This window comes from Phoxinus phoxinus (genome assembly GCF_949152265.1).
Source record: "Phoxinus phoxinus genome assembly, chromosome: 3".
Classification (NCBI taxonomy): domain Eukaryota; kingdom Metazoa; phylum Chordata; class Actinopteri; order Cypriniformes; family Leuciscidae; genus Phoxinus; species Phoxinus phoxinus.
Window position 1 is genome coordinate 5183161 of NC_136878.1, and position 25526 is coordinate 5208686.

General features: G+C 36.4%; 2 protein-coding genes across 5 annotated transcripts; one reads left to right on the forward strand and one right to left on the reverse strand.

Annotated features, from left to right (window-relative positions):
- The first annotated feature begins 720 nt into the window (after positions 1-720).
- Positions 721-22858, forward strand: areg (amphiregulin). Of its 4 annotated transcripts, none has more exons than XM_079608277.1 (8): positions 721-983; positions 10686-10764; positions 10958-11169; positions 14941-15114; positions 18220-18430; positions 18536-18694; positions 21107-21201; positions 22365-22850. In XM_079608277.1, the coding sequence occupies exons 3-7, from the start codon at positions 11130-11132 to the stop codon at positions 21192-21194; spliced, it is 672 nt and encodes a 223-aa protein (XP_079464403.1). In that variant the 5' UTR covers positions 721-983; positions 10686-10764; positions 10958-11129; the 3' UTR covers positions 21195-21201; positions 22365-22850. The 4 variants fall into 4 exon arrangements, with proteins under 4 accessions (XP_079464403.1, XP_079464406.1, XP_079464405.1 ...); XM_079608279.1 differs by lacking the exon at positions 721-983 and adding an exon at positions 1114-1286 and having other exon boundaries at positions 22365-22858; XM_079608278.1 differs by lacking the exon at positions 721-983 and adding an exon at positions 7713-7780.
- Positions 3320-8454, reverse strand: ostf1 (osteoclast stimulating factor 1). The gene is made up of 10 exons (XM_079608281.1): positions 8154-8454; positions 6653-6699; positions 6501-6551; positions 6318-6381; positions 5875-5928; positions 5686-5793; positions 4591-4640; positions 4280-4358; positions 3985-4083; positions 3320-3888 (listed from the first exon to the last, which is right to left on the reverse strand). The coding sequence occupies exons 1-10, from the start codon at positions 8185-8187 to the stop codon at positions 3830-3832; spliced, it is 645 nt and encodes a 214-aa protein (XP_079464407.1). The 5' UTR covers positions 8188-8454; the 3' UTR covers positions 3320-3829.
- Positions 22859-25526: the final 2668 nt, after the last annotated feature.

The window sequence follows — 25526 nt, forward strand, 5'->3', positions numbered from 1 at the left end:
ATTACATTTTATAGTATGCTAAAGACCATTCATATATGATTTTTTTGCTTTTGCTAAGGGGTAAGACTCATCCTTCTAAGCTTACAGGATACATTCAGATGTCGAATTTGTAATTTACTAAAATTTTGAGAGCAACTGCCTGTTGTCTGGCTCTGTTGCGCCACCGTATGGCTAAATTTAAAGCCCTTTGTTAATATATGTATTAAATATTACTGTATGTCTGAGCTCAGGCCTGTGGTTATAATTAATACACATTAAAACTTGATTTGACATTGTGTCATTCATTAGAGTATCGCTCAGTATCATAATCGAAACTGCACGTTCAGCAGTTGAGATTGGTAGAACAAAAAGGAAAGTCAGCTAATTATTTCAGAACTAACTTGTTGAATTTGTAAATTGTAACAAGACTAGGCATAACTGAACAGTTATGTTGAATTTGTTTTTAGGTCAGCAGGGTCAATGACCTTCTGATAGCTGCTAGTTGAAAAAACTAAAACTTCAGATTCAACCCATTCTCTGAATCCAAAATCACAAAACCATTCAAAAGACTGGAGACACCTAGATTATTTACTATTATCTTGCACGTTTATAGAATAATAGTAAAGCCATCAAAACTATTAAATAACACCAATGTAAATTTATGTAAGAATTATGTAGACTAAATAGCCTAACCAGTAAAAATCCATGCATAAATGTTGAACTCTTGCTGATGCTTTCATCTCCAACTCCTCCATTAAAAGATTTGTAAAGAAGAAAGTCACGCAAGCATTTAGTTCAAATCGATTAATCTAGCTCTAGCTTATATCACAAATAGTTTCATACGAAGTTTTTCTGTGAGAGCTGTGCAGTTGAATTTTATAGTTAGGTTATTTTCAACACTTCCTTATAATTTTATTTAAGTAAATTGCTAATTAATGTTTAAATGCGCAAGCTTTGTCTCCAGCAGCGACGTGAGTCAAACAGCAAAATGGCTTGAGTCTGAGGTGAGTCTTTTCACGACAAATGAAATAATTTCTTCTTTAAAAAATTAAAGCAAATTGATTAATAACATTGAATTAAGATGGACTTTAACAAGTTAAGCTGGATAAATAAACTAAGTAGTAGGGCGATTGTAGGGGAGAACCGGGGCGAAAGTAACGCGGGACGAAAGTAGTAAAGTAAAAGCGATTTTCTCACCCTGACTATATTAGTATTTCAAGCTATGACAGCACGTCCAGTACGCAACCCGTGATTCCGTCATCGTTTCCCGTGGTTAGGTCCGGAAAGCTCTTTTCGAGTACGATAAGGTAGACTAACACTGAAGCCGTAGGCCTACTTTTTTTTCTAACTACAAGTTGTGTTTTTCGTTTCATGTGTCACACAGTAATGATCAATCTACAGGATTTAGTGCTGTAACACATCCTGAAGTTTGCCTTGTCAGAGTTTTTCAGTATAAAAGTAAATTAGGTTTAAATGTTAGTAACACTTGTTATTTTTGTCCCGCTACAGTGAAAAGTGTTTCTTTTGTCCCTCTGCTAATGTGGTGACTTTCTGTGTGTTGCAGCATTCATTAAAACATGTTTATGTCATATTATACCAACAGAATATGGCAGATGTTTATGAGAGGGCGTTTAAAGCTTAAGTCACATTTAAATCAGCTGATTTCTGTCACCATTTTTTTTTCACTCAATCTGTATCCATTTACCCTATAGTCCCATTTAGGTTTTACACATAGCCTTACCTTATAGCTTTTCCACCTCCACCTATGAATTTGCAGGGTTTCCATCCAGATATCTGTATGCACATTTTCAATTTATGCATACAAACAGCTGGATGGAAACATGACTATTGTTATGTTGAGAATTTATATTATGCTAATTTAATGTAGATATTTTTCATGTTGAAAAAACATTTTATAAAATGGATTGACATTGCCAATACAAATATATTCTAAACAATTCAAGTTTGTACTGTTGGGTTACTTTTGAAACATTTGATGAAACTGTTAATTTACATTTTCATTTTAAATTGAATTTTTTTTGCAAAGATAAAGGCCAAAATATGTTAACAGTTACATGTTAACAAGGTCGTACTCAAGTATATTTAGGCTAATAAAAAAAAAAAACAAGCGTACACAGCAAAATCCCCAGTGTTAAATTAACACTGAAGCAGTGTTAAAGTGAAAGAGATAATTAAGTGATTAATTGAGTTATGATTGATCATTATTGAAGACACCTGATGATAACAAGACTATGCTCTCAATGAGTTCAGGGCTTCAGGGCAACTATTGATTACATTAAAATACATAACCATCTGATCACTTAATCTCTTTGTTCAACTGGCTGTTATAACTGAATTACAGCACCCAAACAAACTGTAAGTTAATAAAATAAGGGTCAAGACCCCAACTAAACAAAACAATGTTCCTATTACATTAATTTTCTCCTTCAGTGATTCTGCTTGTAATCATCAGGTGACTTCAATAATGCTCAATCATCACTCAATTAATCACTTAATTATCTCATTAACTTTAACACTGCTTCAGTGTTCATTTAACACTCTCTGAGTGTGGACTCATATAAACACTGAGCAGTGTAAATTTAACACTGGGGATTTTGCTGTGTAACACAAAAAATCTACCTTGTATATTGTTGTGTTACTTTCGTCCCAACTGACGGGGTCGAAAGTAACATGAACAGTCTTAAGTTCAAAGTGAAATTATACTGAAGTCGTTCTACAAAATACCACCTTGCATTGATAGACCACACTTGTGAGTGACTGACCACAGCAAAAATATATGTCTAAACCATCATCTTTTAAAATTATGTTTTTCTGAAAAATGGTACTTTCGCCCCTGCTCTCCCCTAATATATTTATTGGCATGAATCTCAAATACAACCGTTCTAAAAACCAACTAGCAGTTAGCTATATGCTAATTTTACGCTTTATTATTTTAGTAAAAGGGGCCATAGCAAAAACACTCTTGTTTTTAAGGTATTTGAATGACTTTAATTGAAACTAACTTCATGTCTTAATTTTCCTCCCAATTGAATTTTTTATTATCATTCAACATCCTCAGTTTCATCATGCAATTTGGAGAGTAAGACTGACATTAATTCTTCCCTGGTATGCCTCCCTTTATACATGATTTTTATATTAAAAGTGGTGAAATATTTTGAAATGGCAGCATCTAAACTTGTTAAAAAAAACTTTATTGAAAAAAAGCTTGTTCAAGTCAACTACCTTTTTTTAACCTGAGAAAATAAGGCTAGATGAATGCACTCAAGGTCAAAAGAGGACAGTTTCAAATAACTATGTATTCAAGCTCCAAGCTTGAGTCTTGTATATCAAGCAAAGGCCACTGATTTATTTGCATAGTTGTAATGTTTAGATTTACCTGCCACTCTATCATCAAGAACATCTCGATACACAAACACAATTAAAAAGGTAAAATGCTCAGGGGCACACACGCTTACCCACATACACGTACATAAAACTATTGGAATAAAAAGACCCAGGGCTTGAGATGTTCTGGGCGATCTCCCTGTTAAAGAAGGCATTTTAAAATCATAAAGACAGTTCTACAGAATAAATACAGTTAAGAGAGGAGCAGCAAATAGAAGAACAAATGTTCACTGTGTCCATCCTAAACGTGTACTGAACAGACAAGTACTGCAATACTTTAACAATGAACTGGAATAAAGAAGAAAGCTGAGACAATCAGACAACAACCAGTTTTCATATCCTCCCAACCTTTGTTAGTAATGTTTCTCGCACAGATATCTGAACTATATACATGATGTGATGGTTTGTGCTGGAATGAATGGACTTCATTAGTGCTGCTCTTCTCTCAGTCGGAGTCTTCGTCGTCGAGATACTCCTCTGCGTTACTGTGGGTGCGCAGAATCACTGTAAAACCAGCAGACAGACAGAGTGTGAGGGAATCGTTCTCACAGGAAGTGATATTTTAAGGAGGTAACTGAAAGGAGACGCCTTTTGACTCACCTCCTCCCAGTTTCCTCTTCAGCAGAGAGGCACATTGTGCATTGGTGGCCATTTCCAGAGCGGTCTTTTTCTCGTTGTTGAGGACATCTGTCCCGGCATCTACAATATGAACACAGACGCAATATAAACAATATTGAACATGCAGCTGCAGAAAAAAACATCACAAACGTGTGTCGCAACAAAACTAGATCACTTGTAGTACGATTTTTGACGTATGAATAAGTTTACCAACCTACACTTATATACACTTGGATCACAAATGAATGCGTTTATGAGGAAAATCGTATTTACTTACTTTTATTGAGCAACATCTCAACTATATCTGAATAACCCTTCCAGGCAGCCGCGTGTAGAGGCGTGTCTCCCAGTTTATTCTGTTGTGGAAATGAACACGTCATTTAATTAATACATCGAGTCAAAAAAAAAGAAAAAGAAACAAACTTTCAGCATTGGTTCCATTTACGGAAAAAAAAAAATTGCGCCATCACTTTTGCATACACACCTTTTGTAAGCTGATCTCATTGTGCATTTTAACTCATTCAAATGAAATGACATTGATCTCAAGAGCAGTGATTTGTCAAACATTTGAACCAACATGAGACGTACCTGCTGATTGAGCTCACAGTTCGGCTGACTCAGCAGAATCTCCACCACATCTAAGAACAAACGTTTTTATTCATTTTACTCATTTGTTTGCATAACATGTATCTATGGTGCTTTTATGTGCCATTATTAGACAAAAAGTTATTCCTATTTGGGGTAAACTTGTGCGCTCAGGGCTCCAGACTAACATTTGAGAGCAGTAGCAACATTTATTAACAACAGTTATAGGGATAATTTAACTATTCTACTCTTACTTTTGTTTTCTAATTACCGGTAGTCAAGTTGATAAGTGCTCCTCTGCCGCCATCTACTGGTTAGAGTGGTAATTTCATGTCTTTATTTTTTATTTATTTTTTAGATAAGTGTTTGTTTGCCACAAAGTTTTAGTTTTCCTACAACTTTAAACTTTTAGTTTTACAAATCATCACATTAAAAACAACAACAAAAAATCATATTTAGAGCTTTGAAGTGCTGGAAAAAGTGTGAAGCCCTTGAATTTCACTCTTAAAAGGTAGTACGTATCCTGAGATGAATAACGTAAAAAAAACATTTGTCTATTTCTAGAAAGTATTTCTACATTAACTCTACGGCAGATGTTGGCTATTTGTTGATTGAAAAGACTTCTATAACTTTTTCATTCCTGGCACAATTTTTCTTTTGGTTTCCACATCAGCGCTGTTTGATATGATACCTGGGGTTTTTAACAGAGAATTTTGTGCTGAATTGAAATGCTTCCCACTAAATCTTGCTGCAATGTTGTTCATTTTTAGCATTAGTAACAGTGTCATGTGATCCAGATCAGCGCACGAATACCTGTTCTGAACTCGCGCTGCGTTATTATTGCTCCGAGCTGATAAACCGTCCGCGCACCTTAAACGAGTAGCGCAGTTTTGTTTGCCGTTTCTCATATTCAACATAAAAGGCAGCTCTTGTCAGTTGGGCAACGTGGTGGTGGCACCAGTGCGACCTCTAACACAATTGAGTTGCACCGGCAGGTTTGGTTGCAGTCTGGAGCCATGGCGCTACTGCTGCGCCTCACACATTAGCATTTGAAAATAGTCAAAGCATTTTTTTTTTACCAATGTGTGCATCTTTTACCTTTATGCCCTCCGTGACAGGCCCAGTAGAGAGCGGTGTTCCCTGCTTTGTCCAGTCCGTTGATGCCAACCTTATTATCCAAACACTCTCTGAGCCAACTCAGATTACCTGCATTCACACACAAAACATTTGATTGTTTCGCCATGTTAACAAACAAACAACATGCTAGATGGGTCTGTATTGGAGTACCTCGCTTGGCTGCTTCATGCATTGGGTTGTCTATGGACTCTGCTTGCTCAGCCACTGAGAAAAGACAAATCCCATCAACACAAAAAAGATACTCTGAAAGATGCATGTACACTAATGGCAATGCCTTGAGACGACTACATATTTTTACCCATTTTATTTTCTGCCAGGCAAAAGTCTGTTCACTTATAAATAATAATAACACATGAAAAGATTTGATACTTAAGGCTGGGATTCGTTCCAATCCAAACCCCAATATATGTGCAATAGTTTAGTAATAGTTACACCACTGATTATCTCTAATAAAACTTTCCCGACATCATAAAAGTCTGTAAAAATCACATATTATACACATTTTGTTTAACAAAAGCTACAAATTATTTTAGGTGTACTAGTTAAGGATTGATGGTTTGCACAGGTTTTAGTTTGCCACTTGCTTTCCTTACCGTAATTACTGGGAATAAGACCAGACCTTCCCTTGCATGTCCCTTTCCACCAGTTACTGTCACTCTGGAAATAAACACAGAAATAGATAGAAAATCGTGGAAGTCATGAATATCTGCATATTCATAATAACAGGAGGAAGTATCAGTACTTCCAAACAGTAGCAAGAGAGATTATAAACGTACGGTATCTGTGATGTACAGAATGTCTCCTTCCTCAAAGAATAGTTCATCTGGCTGAAAAAGAGGAAAATATACATGAGCTCAATCCAGTCTAGCGGAAAAAAAAGAAAAAAAAAGGGAAATGGGTCAAATTAAGGTTGAAATATAACACTCACCGTCCTTGGGTCAAAGGTGAATAAAGCCCTGAACACCTTGATCTGACCTGTTTAAAACACATAACATATAGATGTTATTCTATATGTAAAATGATAATATAGGGTACAGGAAATCTGATAATTGTACACTGAAGCATTATATACACATTTTAGGTCCAGTGTTGCTTAAACAGTCTTCATCTGTTAAATCCTTATCTTCACCTATCATCCCATCCATATGCAAAACACCATCACATCTACATCCAGGTAGTGTCAGATTCAGAAACTAGCTCAAATGCAGGGCAAACCACATGACACAGAAACGTATGTATGCCTCGGAGCCAGAGGAACCCAAGCCCTGAGGCCAAAATATATAAATAAACAAACCATTATAAGCCCAACAAAGGGCATTTCCTGGCTGCAGAGGTGTTTCCATTCGGCCTGTAACAACCTAAAGTTGTGGGATCCAACCGGCCCCTCACAAACTCCCTAAAGATCAGGCTCAGACATGGAAACACTCTGGCAGCCTTGGCCACTTCTAAACATCATATGTTAAATATTCCATGCTATGCAAATGGTAAAATTTGCATGGTGGACGTCGCAGACCCACATATGGAGTAAACTACTAAGAGGACATCCTACTGTACAGCTAGAGACCATTAAGCATCTAAATATTCAGTTTTCAACTTAAATACAAATATATTTGGCTACTAAGACCATTCAAATGATTTCCAATAAAATAACTGCATTCTTAATAATACAAATAATAGTCATAATGCACCTCGTATTTAAATTTTGTAGTCAAAATATGGTTTGTATCAATTGTGAACTATGTTAGTTTACCTCTTCCTACAGCACATATCTCTGACTGACAGTGTGCACAACATCAGCTTAAATCACCAGTCCAAATGTCGTGCTATTTTGCACACTAAGCAGAGTGAAGCTGCTCTTTCATTTAGGGAAGTAACTGGTCACTGGAAGTCAGTGACTCAAAATCGTTGAGCAAACTATTTTGGGCATCATTTTTCACTCAGAAAGCACCGATTACGCACAAAAATGCAGTGTGCGTGAGTGCGTCTACGTTGACCAAATGCACTGTCTTGTCTTGGTAGGCGGATCACTAGTTTTGAAACACAGATAATGGCTGGCGTGAGTGATTTTCTCTTTCCAAACTCAATCCTGCCATCTGTGGAAAGTCGTTTCACTCTTTATGACTTGTTCATTGAACAATTAAGCTAAGATGTGGTGGTGGTTTTACGCATGTTAACAATCGTTTGAAAAGCTTCTAAAAGCGAAAAGAAAGTTGCCTTGCTTTGCGCTTGGAGAAACGCCAAACTCCACCCGCAGGAGAAAGTTCACTAAGACACAGAATTGCATGCTCTTATATAGATTTCATTGTATGACATCGAATATCCGAGTGTTTGTATATCTATCAAACAACGAAACAACGCAAAACTATGTGAATATATAATGAAACTTTAGTAGGTTTGCCGAGGCGTTTTCCTCCACGCGCACCTCTTACCTGGTTTAGCTGGTTTGGGGGGAGGCTTTGACATTTCTGAACTTTCCAAGACTTTTAAAGAAGTCTCCCGAGTTATCTAAGATGTCAATAGTGCGTAAAAGCGGTATAAAACTGCAAATGAAACAGGGGAACGCTGCTTTCTTCCTTTAGGCGCTGTCAATGAGGAAGCGTGAAGGAGACCAATGCGGAAAAGTCGCACTGCGCATGCGCGCTGTCAAGTCGTCTGAAATTCCGCAGGCTACTGCCCACTGATCTACGACCTTACGAAAAGTGTACTACCATGGTAACCACGAAATGCCATGTTGCTTGCCCAAAACAAGTTACTTTTATGGATTCAGGAAATAAAATGCATCTAAAATGATCTCAAACTTCGATATAAATTTATTTGCTACAAATTTAAAAACCATTTGGCAGTGATAGGTATTCCAACAGCAGACCTATTATAATATTTATAATTTCAATAATGATTTTTGTTGTCCAGGACTAAAAATACTCACAAAACTGCAAACATAAGGAAATAATTGTTTCATTTTCTGTTGTCGCAATACGGAAAAACTCAGTTTTGTTGTCACCAACCACATGTCTATTGCTTTAGTTGTGTAATTATTTAAATGACTGAATGGGGTTTGATGATGAAAGTCTTATTTTTTGGGGATTAACCTAAACATTAGTTACACTTTATAAGACTTTATTAATAAAATTAACAAACAGTAACCACTTACACAATAAACATTAACATACGTATAGACAATAAAACAACAATATTGCCAAGTAAAAAGATGGATTTAACACAACTTGCCTTTTTGAGACTACATGGCTCAATAGTGGTCATATAAAGTAAAAAAAAAAAAAAAAAAACGGTATAAGATGTGGGAATATGCCCCCCTTGAAGACAATCAGGATTTATCTTTCAGTTGTAACATATTTAGATATACAGTAATTTAGCATGTGCAGGATGATGATGCATGGCATCTTACCCTTATATGCTTAAAAATAGCTGAAAAAAGTTGACAGAAAAAGGCTCTGAAAAACAATTTGCCCAGACACACACAAGTAAATAATATAAATACATTTTATTCTTTTATTTTTATAACTTTTTTTGTGGTACATTTACATTGGCCTCTATGCTCTAATCCTCTAGACTTGTGTGTCATATTTGAGGACACACATAACAGTGCAGCAGTTGGTTTACATTGCAGGCAATTTTTAAGGAGCATGTCATGTGTAGTATGTCTCCTTCTGTTGCTCATTTCTGTTTTAAAAATGATAGCATTACATCCATTACCCATAGCAGACCTGTCTGTATTTTGAGCCAAAAACAGATGTTTGATGACATTGAACACTTACGATCAGCTATCAGTACATAGAAATTTAAGCCGTCTTCAAAATTATCAGAATGCGAACTTACCTTTGTGAAATTGTACACATATTTCATGAACGCATAACATGTTCATTTAAAAAATGCTCCTCAATTGATGAAAATAACATCACAACATTTGTTTCCATCAAGAGGTGCATCAGTTTTTGCTCAAGGTCTTGTATTGTCAACGCAAGAGTCCAGCACTCTGTAAAGTCTCCTCCAGCACTTCCCAAACACTTTCAATGAGTTTACTCAGAGGAGCCGATTCATGTGTGGAAATGATTCTTCATGCTCCTCACAACCATTCTTTCACAGTTTGAGCCGGATGAATCTTGACATTATCATCCTGGAATATGGCCATGATGTGTCTTCATGCATGTTTGTTTAAAAAATGAAAAGCTACACACTCCAATCATAGACTCTTAAGCAATTTGCCTATTTAAATCCAAACAGCGACTTTTTTTCTTTGGACCGGGCAGTGTATATCTAGCACAGTGCAGTAGTAAACGCATTGCTTGATATTTGATATTTGAAGCCTCATTCATACAATGTCGGTGTATGAATGAGTGAATGAATGGGTGAATGTGAGGCAATATGTAAAGCACTTTGGTGGCCAATGGTCTGTTAAAGCGCTATATAAATGCAGTCAATTTACCATTTAAATGCATTGCTTTTAGTTGACAGTTGAACGGAGGGAAACGTCTGCTTTATGAATCCAATAGTGCCTCAAAACGTCTTTTACTCTTATTTAAATTCTGGTTAGCATTTAATGAGGTCTTTAGTGCTAAGTTTGTTCTGCATGTGTTAACGGTTCAGGGTCATTAGCTATTTCTCTTCCTTTTGAGCTCTTCAGAAACTCATTACCATGCAGATGTGAGGGACATGTTGCGCGGCAGGCGGCCGAAACAGAATTTAAGATGCACAAACACGTTTAATAATGGCAATCTCAAAGAAACGGGTCGTTCCTACAGCTTCCGTACCTCCGTAATAAAAATTTGGCCTAAAATTACAGGGACTGTAATCATAATTAATGACCCATGAAGCCGTGTTCACACATCACAGGCATTACTTCCACTAAACCAAGTATGTGTACTGGTAGTATTTTGGCTTCTCTCTATCGGTTCATTGCATTTTTCCCAAATGTCTCATTCTTTTCATTCTTTTTATTCCAGACGTGATGCATCTCATATTCCATCCCAAATATTCCATGGCCAAATTCAATTCCAGTGACTCTGTGTCCCAAAACCGCATGTAAAGTCATTATCACGTTTTTGATACAAATAAAAAATAAACACGAATAATTTGCATGTTTACTTATTTAGAAGAATTGTTATATCCCATTCGAATCTCAACAGCATAATACAGTATTATAAACATTCAGCATCAGTGACGTGAAACGGAAAATGAATGGAAAATAATGACTTGACCATTCTGAATTCTACAGATGGACTCTCGTCAATCATTTACATTACAAAAGGCTCCTACAAACACGCACTTACACAAACACACACATTATCTCTGAATTGTGTGAAGGGAAACCTCCCTATAAAAGCTCCTCCTGAACGATAAGTACATGACAAACAGAAACTCAACACGGAACTCAGCTGTCAGCTGCCATGAACCTACAGCGCCTCTCCTCTCTGCTGCTCTGTGTCGGTGAGTTTGCTTTTCTCCATCCTATTCTTGACCTGTCAGCCTGTGTCGAAGTGTTGACTCGGTACTGGAAAAAATTACACAAAAAAAAATTTCATTTGTGCTTTCCAGTCCTGAAAACTTCAGTCCTTAAAAATGTATTAAATCATAAATGTTTTGTTTGTGTGTGTGTGTGTGTGTGAATATGTGTCTAAATTATGCTTTGTGGTGAAGTATTTAGTTTGCTTAAAATTATTCCTTTTGATTGCAAATCCTATGAATTAATTTTAAAATCCCCAAAAGTAAAATTATGAGAAAGTGTGTAAAACTACAACATATTCTCTTCCATGCTCAGTGTAATTTTTTGGCATTTAGTTACTTACTGTATTTGAATTTCACTTTGACTTGACTCTAGGATAGTAAACTTCCTCCAAATTTAGCATGAACTCTCTAGCTGAGTGAAGTATAGATAGTGTGTTTATGTCTCCAGACAGGCTGGGCTGTGAGAAATTGATTCGGCTTGTAGTAACATGCCTCTGAATAGCTGTGAGCTCTGGCTTTTCCCATATAGGTGTATGCCAAAATGCCACACATTTTAAATCTCGGCTGTCTGTTGTCATGTTCAACGTCACAAAGCGCTTATTGTTCACTGCAAAGGACGGAGGATTAGGGCGTCACACTGCTGTGTTAAATATATATATTTAGCTTTCTGAAATAACGTTTAAAAGGTCATCCCGGTACACAATAATAGGTGTGTGTGTGTGTGTGTTTCTAGGTGAGGAATTTCTTTGACAATTAAACGTAGGATTCCAGTCTGTAGGAGTGTACAGATTTACTCACATTCTCGGCGCAGACTTGTTTGACTGCAGCAGTCGCCAGATCATGCCTGTGATAAAAGGGCACATACGCAACTTTAAAATGTCTGAATGTCATTGAATTACCAAATAGCAAAGTATTCATTAGAAAGAATGCGAAATATTTGACGACAAAGTTTCAATTGTTAAATTGTCTTTTTGTTGTACTGGTTGAGACTCTCTTAACATCCTGATAGTGATCAATAATAGAAGTGGTCTAAAAATATATATATATATAATACAATATATAATATATATATACTGGTTATACTGGTTGAGACTCTCTTAACATCCTGATAGTGATCAATAATAGAAGTGGTCTAAAAATATATAGACCTATATATAATACACTTCATGCCCTTCTAAAAATATCTTCTTTCTTTTTTTTACACATATCTTCTGTGGAAGTCTCAGGACCAAAAAATGTTGTTCCAATCATTGCATTTGAATGCCTGTTCCCCTGAACTCCTGCTCGCACAGACATCACACGTCATCAGTGCTTTCCATGAGACTATGCAGAGTTTTTGGGTGTTTCTCAAACGGAAAGCTGAATAGTGAGGCTGCGTCCGTCCTAGTCCAGTCATTCTGAGGCTTGTAGGCTAGAGTCCGCCTCAGCAAATAAACACTAGAATGAGACGGTCTAGTAAGAGTGCATGGCTACTTCACACATGTTCCCGCCACCTTCATTTTGGAAATATATAGTTTGTATTACAATTTTTTTTATTAATGCAATACAGTGAATGACAGCCGACTGCGGTCTCCCAGTGGCTTACATTATTGTCAGTTTAGCGTTAGTGATTAATTTACAGCAAAAAAAAAAGATAACATCTATGCTTTCATGCCTGAAAACATTAATTTTGTCTTATATTTCATTATAAGCTCAGTACCGACTCCTTTTCCGTTTATTTCTGTGAATTGGAATTTGTGCAAAGGATTGTGGGTGATTTAAGGCAGCGAAGGATACATCCGATGCATCCTTCAAAACAGGCCGACTGAAGGACGTGAAATGAAGGCTGGCTTTCAAGGATCCTTCAAATTGAGATGCCCTTCAGCAACATTTGATGACGTGACAGCCGAGATATGCAGCCTTCCATTTGAGAAACACCCGTAGACAGACAGACTCCTCCTGAACCAAAACAAAAGCTCATGCTGCGTTCACAGCATGTCATAACCGTAATTCGAGATGGCAACCCGTTCACGTCCTCAGACTCGGATTTATGCGTTTCTATGTCAACACTATCAACGCCGAAACGAATCTGCAGCCGTCAGGTCGTACGATTAAGAGCTCTGTAAGATGTTTACGTTCATTAGTATTGCAATGTTATGTGCTTTTGTTGAAGACGAGTTAACTTAACACCGTCTCTCGTGATGCTTTGCATGATGTGTTTTGAAGGGAGGGTGGGATCTTATGCTCTCAAAGCTAGCTTGCTATTGCTAGCTTCTCCGAAATTGCCTACACTACCTTTAATAGTTGCATATTAAAGGAATATGCTAATAGTTAATGTGATGGAGAACAGAATATGTGCGGTATAAAATAGCATGCAAAAAATACAATTATTGTTCGATAGACTAGATCAATTTATTATGAATTATTGCCACACACCCAGGGCAGGTGGAATTTGTTCCTGCAATTTTCAGACAATGGCACCTTAGATTACTAAGCTAAGAGGACATCTAATAGATCCTACTTGTTCCTCATCTTTTTGCATGTTATTCCAAACAAAAACATGCCTGTCTTAATCTTTTCATCAAAACTACCCCACCTATGCTACAACATTACCATGGCTTTAGTTTCAGCCAACAGATGCTGGCTGTGTTTCAGGGAGTAGTCCTCCATGTTCACATCAGGTCTGACTCCATTCTGCATGATAACGCCCACTTGATCCCAATTAGTTCCTGATGGATAAATCCAAGTTCCGGCCTACATTTTTTCTGGCTGAGTATCTTGAATTAATAAAACACTACAGAAGAGGTTGCGGACAGCTTAGTAATGGCTTAGTTGTATGTTGTCGTAATTTATTTCTCTAAAATAATCTGACATTAAATGAAGACTTCAGTAGTAATGGATCATTGCTTGCTCCATGCAGAGATCAATATAGCAACCTTTCGATGTTGACGTCAAATAAATAAAAAATTGCTGCATTTTTGCCCTTTTTTAACTGACTGTCACTGTAAAAAAATATATTTTTGAATCTTTAACTAAACCATTATTGGAGTAGCCATTTTACATGAAAATACTATGTCAGTCTTCAAAACTTCACATTTAATTCACTGTGTTTGCTGTTTTTTTGTGATTAATTGTGATATGCACTTGCGATTTCCGAGTGAAAATGGTTTACACCATTTTTTTTCAGTGTAGAAATGAACATGACACATATTCAAACCCACATAATGTGCATGTAGAACAACTCACACCAACAAGACCACCAGTTTTCCCCACATAATACATGTTATTATATTGTACATTTTAGCATGAATGGAATGCTATATTAATTAGATCAGTTCCTAAACTATGTATTTTGTAAAAAGAACCAGGTAAAAGGTGCCCAAACAAGAAAAGGAGACATAAAGGACTCTTATTTTGTATTGTAGTTGCAGCAGGTGCAATGTTCCCTCATATAACCTCAACATTTCCACTCGCTTATGTCTTTCACTCTCATTTTCTCTCTCACACACACATACACAGCTAGTTTGCTCAGTACAATATACATGGGGTGTTTACAGGATGACTCAACCTTAACCGCAACATTAGAAGATTAACCTCAATTTAAAAACCCTAATTGAGGTTAATGTGTCATTGTAATATAATGAAGTGTTTGATCCTGTTATTATTTGCAAACTGGGCCGAAACAGCATTCCTCACACACACAAAAAAAACGAAGTTACTACACTTCTAATGTGATATAACAGACTGATTCATTTTGTGTGTGTCTGTGTGCAGCTTGCAGTGCAGTTTTCACTATAAGAACAGCAGCCACTCACACATCTGCGCTGGATCATGTGACCGTGATGTCATCATCAGGGGAGGGGCTTCAGAGTGCCGTGGGTGAAGATTTGGAATCTGATGATGATCAGGATCCATCAGGAATGTTCAATGATCCATCTTTGTTTAAAGGTACACTATGTAACTTTTTTGTTAAAAAAAAAAAAAACGTACGCTGACTTACCCTGATTCACTATGGTAGGCCTATTATAAGTCAAGTCAAGTCATCTTCATTTATATAGCGCTTTTAACAATGTAGATTCTTCAAAAGTGGCATTATACCGTGATAAACGTATAATTTAAGGTAACGGAGATTCTTTTGTCTTTATAACGGTTCTTGAATAAAGATATTCTCCAGCTAAAGTTAGTTTTAAATGATTAACCTCCGTCGCAACGATCATTAGTTATTAAACTAGAGGCCGCTAAGATGACACCGTTCTCTCTTACACAGACTTTAAACGCGAACCTGTGAGAAATGCTGATGACGCTCACGTGCGCATTAAGAATTAATTATATAGTTATGCGCATTTGAATATATGTGCGCAGGTTTGTAATTCCCTACAAACCAAGTGTTTATACCACACATAAGTGTTTATATTTGTATAAGTGTTTTTACATTTTCAAGTTTTGTGGACATTTTGTCAAGTCTTCCGGAAAATACGGAAGCCTACAGTACATACGTCACTTGCCCGTGTGTGTCTCGTCATACCCATAAATAGAGAAAAGTTGCTCAGGCTACTTTGACACATGGAGTGCTACCGCTAAATCTCGAACCTCTGGGGAATTACTCGTTTAAAAAAAAAAACAGAACAGTAGTTATAGAGAACTGGGGGATTTTTAAATATTAAAAGAGTTGTGAAGATGGTGTTTTTATTACTCAACAGGTGAGTAAGGTATTTTATTGAAGAGATATATTGCCACATGTAGATCTCTAGCAAGAGTTCATTGTAAAGCATTATCTATTGTGAAGGCTTATTTCATTATGGTTGGTGTAGCTGTGCTGGAATTTATTTCCAAGGAAGTAGCGTGTCTATTAACGGGTGAAGATACAGTAACATCTTTAGCTAGACAGCTTGAGATCCTTTCCATCTAAACTGGTTATATCTCTTAACCCCTTAAGCGGCACCCCCTTTTTTTAATAGACATGAAAATGCACATTCCGAACTTAAATGGCTGTAATTAAGAATGCTTTGGAATATAGATGTAAGATTGGTCTTGTTTTAAAGAAGACATTTGGCAGATTTTTGTAGAAGTTAAGAAAGTTAAACAGAAAAAAAGTTAACAGAAACAGAAAATGCTAAAAAATCAAAGCCAAAAATCTGAACAAGTTGTGTTTCAAATTTTAGTTTGATATCTCAAAAAATAAGCTTTCGGTAAGATTTTGTTTGGGCACAGTACCACACTTCTCCACTAGTTGACATTACTGCCCATATAAGGGCGCCTCCATTTCCATATGTTGTTTGAGTGATCTGAACCATTATTTTTACAATTTTCATACAAATATATGAAGTATACATCCTATTAAGAAGTAGTATTGGAAGTTTGGCATATTTTGAAATTAATTCAACCTCTAAGAAACACATAAAGATCCCGTATGTGCATTATTGCTCGCTGCCACATCACAAATGCTGAATCTATTATTTGTTTCTTTATATTCAAAACATTTTCAGAGCTTTTTTTCTAAAATAATTAAATGGATGCTATCTTTTGAACTCTTTATCAATGAAAAAAAACTGAGGTTTCTACCATTCTTTCATGATTTTTCATGTTCATCACATAAAGGTCTGAACACGCCTTAGGAGTATGAACATATTATTGTTGCAAATTGTTAAATTACGGCTCCTCTGTAATTTATTTTGAAAATACAAAAATATGTAAACTAGAGATTATAATCTTTCAAAAGATATATAGTTTGTCAAGATTAGTTTAGGTTTAGTATAGGATATTACTGTTTTAAATATGTAATGGCTGTGGCCAATATAAGGGGTTAAGCCTGTGAATGTTTTATGAGCAGTCAGATAACCATATTCATTCACACAGTCACACAGAGACGAAACACAACCAAATCAATGTTCTTCCGCAAAACCAATCCATGTTTTCAACTGCTAGCGGGCCAAAAGTTACATTTTGTACCTAAAGGTCAATTTACTTGTGAAAATCTCCACACAGACATCAATTATTCTTAAATGAAGCTAATTATAATTACTACCCAAACTAACACCTTTTGGGATTTTAATAAGGACATTACATGCATCATCTATAAACCACAAAGGTACACATACACAGTTTTATAATAATAACAACTGGTGAATCTCACTAAAAGTGTGATCAGTTCATATTTTACTCAAAAAAGAAAAAAAGGAAAATATAGATTGCACACTTAGTGCCTGTCCCTTTATCAATTTCAGCAATACTGCATTTAATGGCAATTTTTTTAATAAATTCATTTATTTCCAATGCAAATGAGAAAAGTAAACTTCTATAATAGAAACTTAAATTAATTGCATTATTGCTGAAATTGATAAAGGGAGTGTGCAATCTATATTTTATTCTACCGTTCGCAAAGACTCGCCCCCCTTAGTTACTGTCGCTATGCCCGACAAGCTACGCCGCTCTCACGCCACACCATGTTCTCACGCAGTGAAAAACACATCGCGGAGCAGAGAGGACACTGACAGGACAGACCAGGTTACTTTTCGGATACTTTTGATATTAAACATATTAAACAAAGTCTCACCTTTCAAGTTTGGTAATTAAAAAAAAAAGAAATTTAAACAATAAATACCGTTTTGTGGCTCTTTAATGTGTCGTGACAGATCGCTGTGTCGCCTCAGTTAAAACTGCTCGTGAACCGATCATCTCTTCTTCTAGTTCATTTATAGCATCAAATAAACATGAATGAACATCAGAAGGAATGTTGTTTTAACCGTGGAAAGGCGTCAGTACACTCCGCTTCTCAAGTTCAAATCCTCCCATGTTAATTTACTAACTCTCCTGACTGCTTTGTCGGACAAAATGGCGGATGGCGAAGTATGATTGGTCAGATCACCTGTCAATCAAGCTCCCTGCGAAGGTTCAATTGTGCTTCACTAGCTTCAATAAATTGATCAAGCAGCAAGCGTAGAGATATTAGGTGAAAAAGAATGACATGAAAATCTTTTAATTAAATAAATAAAAGTATATAAAGCAAATATTCTCACACTCATCAAAGTCTCTCATGTGTCTTATGTCTTTCAGTAGCCCAAGTCAGCAGAGACGAGCAGAATCAAAAGCGGTCCGGGCGCAAAAAGAACAAAGGACGAAAAAAGATTAAAAATATCACTCCTTTTCAGCCGAATCACACATCGAGTCACAGCACCACCGCTGACCCCTGCCTGACCTCTCACGTGGACTACTGCATCCACGGCCACTGCACGTACCTGCACGGCCTGAGAGAGCCCGTCTGTGTGTGAGTGACACACACATCTCCTCACACACGTGCACTCAGAGGGTTCAAATAAAGAGTTTACGGTAAATTAGTTTGTGCAAAGTATTGAATGCATGATTGTTTCAGATGTAAGCGAGGTTATGACGGAGAACGCTGTGGGATCCAGCTCCTTGGGACGTCCCGGGACGAGAGCAGCACTGAAACAACACACACCGCACTCGTCATCATGGCTGTCGTCCTGTCAATCATCAGCTGTCTAGCTATCCTGCTTATGGTCTGCGTGCAGTAAGTACGCACTCCATTCAGAGTACGCTTGCTAAATATTCAGTACACCCACACACACACACACACACTCAATCATCTTTCACTCACAAAACACGCCTGGGATATAATAGGCACCTATTGTGACAGATTTATACACCGCCAGTTTGGACACACCTACCCATTCTATATCATTATTATTGTAAATCATACTAAGCCAACAAAACTATGAGATAACACAAATGGAAGTATGGAAATAATGTAGAGACCAAAACGTGGGAAACAAAACTCTCTTAGCCGGTTTGAGCTTCCAGTCTCACACTGGATATTCATAAAGCAAGGTGTATCTTCGGAGGCGTTTGAAGGAGTTCACATGCATTTCTTTCTCCACTGTCCAGTATCCATTTTTTTTTAAATCATTCCAATTAAATTTAAGTTTTGTGAGAAAAATTCATAAGTAATGTAAGCAAGCACTTTTTAATTTCAAGCATTTACGCAAAAGCCTGTGCATCAAAAGGTTTTTATATGTGAGGAATGCAGTGACGTTACTATTAAGACCAGGACCCCAACATGACAAGCGTTTCCACCGAATTTACCCGGAACAATTTGTCCCAGGAACTTTTTTCCCAGGAACTTTTTTTGTTTTGTTTGAAAATTATGTAAACTGCGCGCAACTCCTCCCAGTCGCGACGGACAGTAATCAGTTTTGAGCGCCACATTTATAATAAGTATGGAGGAGATTCAAACTCTGCTGCAGTTGTTTGTGATGTATTGGTTTACTAACGAGGTAATTAACAAAACGGCAGAAAAGAGACGAGCACTGATACTAAAGCGTGTTCAGAAAGCTTGTAATGCTATAAAATTAGACGATGCGGACATTGACCGTGAGACGGCTAGGACGAACGCGCAGAAAATTTCCTGTTACACAAATACGCTTAATAAAGCCTGAACCTCGCCGTCGGTCCAGCTGTGTTTATTTTTTTTTATTTTTTATTAAATTCCATATTTGCAGACAGACAACTCTTACTGCATGAAGCCACGAACCGCAATAGATTTTTAAAAATGCCGGTTAAAATAGAATGCTGCGTGGAGTCATCCAATCAAAATACGGCGTGAACACAACCAATCAGCATCTTCAGCGCACAAGTCCCGCCCCCGAAAGTTCTTGAACTACCTCGCCAGCAGGGACTTTCGGAGGGGGAAATATTTACCTGGAACTTCATTTAGACCCTGGTTCCTGCGGTGTAAACACACCGAGTACCACCCCAAAGTTCCCACCCCAAAGTTCCTAGTTCCTGGGGAAAGTTCCCGCGGTGGAAACGCGGCTTATTACAGTGATGAAGTCCTGTGAGGTCATTTTCACTACGTTACAATTGAGATGCTTGATGGCACTAGATGTATGCGCTCATTAAAGAGATAGTTCACCCAAAAGTGATTATTCTGTCATTAATTACCCGAGTACTGTCAGTACTCATCCTCATGTCGTTCCAAACCAGTAAGACTTTCGTTCATCTTCAGAACACAAATGACGATCTTTTTGATGTAATCTGAGAGCTTTCTGCCCCTCCATTGACAGCTACGCAACTACCACTTTGACACTTCCAAAAGTTCATAAAGAGATTGTAAAACTATATTGTGTATATGTGATAAAAGCCTTAATTCAGTCTGTTCAACAGTCTCTTCAGAAAATGTGGAAAATTTCAATTCATACGGATTAATTTTTCGATCTCTTTATGAACTTTTTGAAGTGTCAAAGTGGTAGTTGTGTAGCTGTCAATCATCAGCAGACTTTGTTGCATGAACGCACGCGCATTGGAGATTAATATTTTGTAAATAATGTGGTAAATTAAAATGCTTTTTTTGTAAAAACAAACCACTTGCGTTGCTTCGTAAAATTGAGGTTAAACCCCTGGAGTCACATGGATTACTTTAATTATATTGATATCTTTCTGGGGCTGGAAAGTGGTAGTTGTGTATAGCTGTCAATGGAGGGATTTCCATATTTCATATTTCATCAAAAAGATTTTGTGTTCTGAAGATGAATGATGCTTCTCTAGAGATTTTCCTATGGGGTTTTTCAATTTATGAGTAAAATAAAGCCTGTGGTAAACATAGGTTGACGATATATGGACGTTTTGTTTTACAACGTAAATTACACACACCAATACTGAAAACGCAAATTGCAGTTATGTTTATTTTTTAAAACGTATGTTTCTAATAAGTTACTAGATAAGACAGTTTGGGCTTTGGGGTGTGACTGTGTGCAATTTACGTTCCTGAATGATTCTGTGATTGATTGACCAGTCAGATTCAACTTTCTTCAAGTACATTGGGAAGCAATTACATTATTATTATATAAGAGCTAAGAAGTAAGTAGATTTGAGTATTCTGGAGAACTGTACATGTATTTAGTGTTGTTTTGTTTTTATATTCCAGTTACAGAACACACCATCGCTTTCAGGCAGCTTTCCTGAGCTCCACTAACGAGAGAGAGAAACTAGAGAAGAAGAACATTATGGTGTGAAGAGAAAGTAAGTTTTTTTAATGTAAAATAGACTCAAGACACAATGTTATGATTTCTCTATTTATATTCATGTCTCTAGTTATGGCTGTAGTCCCTTCTTAAAGGAACATTCCACTTTTTTTTGGAAATAGGCTCATTTTCCTACTCCCCTAGAGTTAAACAGTTTTACCGTTTTCGAATCCATTCAGCCGATCTCCGGGTCTGGCGGTAGCACTTTTAGCATAGCTTAGCATAGATCATTGAATCTGATTAGACCATTAGCGTCTCTCTCAAAAAAATGAACAAAGAGTTTCGATATTTTTCCTATTTAAACCTTGACTCTTCTGTAGTTACATCGTGTACTAAGACCGACAGAAAATTTTAAGTTGTGATTTTCTAGGCCAGTATGACTAGGAACTATACTCTCATTCCTGCGTAATAATCAAGGAACTGTGCAGGCGTACCAGCAGAATATAGTTCCTAGTCATACTGGCCTAGAAAATCACAACTCTGTCGGTCTTAGTACACGATGTAACTACAGAAGAGTCAAGTTTTAAATAGGAAAAATATCTAAACTCTTTGGTAATTTTTTTGAGAGAGATGCTAACGGTCTAATCAGATTCAAAGATCTATGCTAAGCTATGCTAAAAGTGCTACCGCCAGACCCGGAGATCGGCTGAATGGATTCGAAAACGGTAAAACTGTTTAACTCTAGGGGAGTTGAAAAATGAGCCTATTTCCAAAAAAAAGTGTAGTGTTCCTTTAAAGGGATAGTTCACCTAAAAATGAAAATTCAGTTTTCATTTAATTTACTCGCCCTCAACTTGTTTCAAACCTGTATGAGTTTCTTTCTTCTGTTGAACACAAAGAAAGATATTTTGAAGAATGTTGGTAATCAAACAGTTGATGGATCCCATTGAGTTCCATAGTTGGAAACAAATATACCATGTAAGTCAATGGCTACCGTCAACTGTTTAATTATCAACATTCTTCAAAATATCTTTCTTTGTGTTCAGCAGAAGAAAGAAACTCATACAGGTTTGATAAAACTTTAGGGCGAGCAAATGATGACAGAATTTTCATTTTTTCATTTCAAGTGTAGTAGGCTACAATTAAAACATCTACAAACCCCAATTTCACGTTATTTATTTTGATCGGTGTGTTGTTTATGGAAAATTGTTTTTGTTTCAGGTAGAAGTCACACTGATGTCACTGGTGTGGATAGCACTACAGATATATTGCACAGAAGGTGCGTCTCAATTCGCACACTTATACACTATGCCGTTTTGTAGTATAAACAGTGCGAGTAGCATGCATGCACTGAAAAAAAAGCACTTAATTAACCCCCAAAAAACGACGTGTGGACGTGTCGAAGCTTTAATTACGTAGCAGAGGGGCATCAGACTGAGATGTTGAATGATAAAATAACCATATAAAATCCATACACTACTTGGTTGAGTATATGAGTGCACAAGTACATAGTGTATAAGTGCTTAGTGTATAGTGCGTCATTTGGTACGCAACTAGAATAACATAATAAACCCTGTTGTAACTTATTGTTTTTACCTATTTATTAACAAATATAATTTCCTTAGTATTTGTGTATATTTTGATAATAAAGTAATGTTTATTTGATATGCGATATTTATGTACACATGAAATAAAGGACACTCTCATAAGATGTGTATGTTTCTTTCTTTCAGTCGTCTTCCCTTCTTTTTCTCTTTCTGTGAGGTTATTATATAAAACATGAACCAACGGTTACACAGACATACAGTCCCAGACTAAAATGCATGTTTGATCTGTTTTAACTGAAAGCATATCTTAAAATATGTCAGTGCATTGTTTTGTCTGAATATGCACACCAGTATTTATTTAATTTTTTTCTAATGCAGGTTTATAAAAGCTACTTAATTGTCTAATTGAACTAAGGCCTAATCCTGGCATAATATAAGCCCTGTCTGTGAATCCGGGCCATTATGTCAAAGAAGTGAAGAGAAATGTCTTATGTCAATAAGTATTAATTAACAGATGAAAGCAGACATCCGACGCAGTCATTGTTAGTGCCTTAAGCCCGCTCAGGAGGAGTCTCGAGCGCCTCTCCCTGCAATTTCTTTCCCCCAATCATCCTTAATCCTTATGAGAGCTGATGTTTCATAACTTAATGGAAGATAATATAGTACAAAAATAAAAGCAGATCATTTTGGAAGTGAGATTGTTTGATCCGCTCGGCTCTCTTTGGTGTACAGGCCCAAACCAGGAGGAGAAGCCGCATGACTGAATGGTGCGACCACTAAACGTAGAGCTAATTACGCAGAGCTCAATCACTGTAAAGTCTTGACGTGCGAATAGGGAACGTTCTCAAAACTTTGGCTAACGTTCTAGCAAGGATCTCCTATGGACAAACTGTCTTAGTAACGTTAATAGAACGTTCATTCAACGTTACGTGGTCTCTCTTTAATAACATTATCAAAATGTTAGCACAAAAACTTTATTTATACATTGTTAACGGAACATTCTTCTGAAATTATTATAGATGAACCGTTTAGATTTTCAGGGAACATTAACGTAACGTTTGCAAAACGTTTGATAAAATTGATACAACGTTCACATAACCAAGTAAAAACGTTCTTTAAAAAAACTTGACGATTTGAATGTCAGAAACAAATGTAGGCTAATCACTTTATGGGTACATTAGCAAAACAGTCTTAGAACATATAGCAGTAGCACTTTATAAAATAAAAATATTACATGATATAGCCTATAACTTAACAGACGATTAGTTGTAAATTGTAATTCAAGTACTAAAAATGCCATTTTACTCTGATTCAAATATATTTTTGCCCTACTTATTCATGTTGGAAGATGGGTCATTCCTGAGATTCAAATATCCTACTGATTGCATCAAATATTCTATTTATATCAAAATTACGAGTTGTCATGATTTTGGTAAGTTTATCTTTACTGAAACCATAACCATTAAAAGTGGAAAAACTCAACCCTGTCTGTCACAAATTTACAGTAGCCTACAACCCCGAAACAATGAGTTTTTTGCTCAAAATGGCCACTGCTCCTCTCGTAGTGTAGGTAAGACCATATATGGCAGAAATGAAACATATAGGCTACTTATGGATTAAAATAAAAATGTGAAAAATAACCATTTTCCAACTTAATTGTATGTGATGGGGTTGAGTTGTCAAGCTTGGCATTACCCTCCCTGACTATAATACGTCTCAAAAATATGAACATATGAATACACAAATAAATACTTACAATATTGCCATAAATTATAGACACTTAGCACATTTTGTTAAATATTAACAAATTCAGTGACGTGCCTTGTGACATGACATGACAAAATGCATTATTTTATGATAATAAAAAGATTTAAATGTAATAATTATGTTTATTTGTTATACCAAAGTGTTGTGAAAAGCTTTTAACATTTCATTTTGGTGAACCAACACTTTAAATTGTCTGGGGGACTGAAATATTAGCCTACCAAATCCCAGGAATGACCCTCACACATCAGCTACGGATCTGCCCAATGTTTGTTAATGACAAATATTAAGAAGTGCTACCAAATCACACCTATGTATACTGTACACTGTAGTATGATAAACAAACCCGCAAATAAAGTAGGCATATCTCGAAACATCCAAATGGTCAATGGTTAGTTTAGTTGTGAAGGACTTCTACATTTACTGCCCAAACTAGAAACTCAACTGCGGCCTCTTCTGGTCATAGAGCGAATAGACATGTAGAGATAAGCAGGCATTAATTTATCTCAAAATATCCGAGCAGTAATATCAGTTAAATACTTGTTTACCAAACTCGATAATGCAATGTAACAAATAAAATCATTAAATAAAAAGTGACAAAGTCATCCAGAAAGAATATACAAGGAATAAAAACCGCAATTAATAAATTAATTAGAATAAATAAATAAACATGGAAACTAAATCAAAGATGACTTTCTTTGTCTATTAACAGCAATTAAAAAACTACACTGAAAAACTATTATATAGAGTTGTGTATTTTTATGTGAATGAATAATACATTTTATTTTATTATCAATATATAAATAACAAAATACATTTAATAATGTTATTATTGTCTTACTTTATTAGTAAAACTAGACGACTAAAAGGCAAAACTCCACAGATTTAGTCTTTCTTTAACTTGCAATTCAAGTCTGACTTGCAAAAACTGAAGAATGAGGTTTGTTGTTTGGTAAGATCTTTACGGTAATTGTATTCCTTCCGCTTCTGTGGCCGGTTGCAACTGCGCTTTATATACTGAGCTTTACGGTAAATTCCTCCTTTCTGATTGGCTGTCGGCGTGTGTGTGTGT

Excerpts from the sequence above, each read along its gene's own strand:
- ostf1 (XM_079608281.1), bottom strand. The coding sequence starts at position 8,187 with ATGTCAAAGCCTCCCCCCAAACCAGCTAAACCAG. Across the intron at positions 6,700-8,153 it reads CCCCAAACCAGCTAAACCAG|GTCAGATCAAGGTGTTCAGG; the intron begins GTAAGAGGTGCG and ends TGTTTTAAACAG. Across the intron at positions 5,929-6,317 it reads TCTTATTCCCAGTAATTACG|TGGCTGAGCAAGCAGAGTCC; the intron begins GTAAGGAAAGCA and ends GTCTTTTCTCAG.
- areg (XM_079608277.1), top strand. The coding sequence starts at position 11,130 with ATGAACCTACAGCGCCTCTCCTCTCTGCTGCTCTGTGTCG. Across the intron at positions 11,170-14,940 it reads CTCTCTGCTGCTCTGTGTCG|CTTGCAGTGCAGTTTTCACT; the intron begins GTGAGTTTGCTT and ends GTCTGTGTGCAG. Across the intron at positions 15,115-18,219 it reads TGATCCATCTTTGTTTAAAG|TAGCCCAAGTCAGCAGAGAC; the intron begins GTACACTATGTA and ends TATGTCTTTCAG.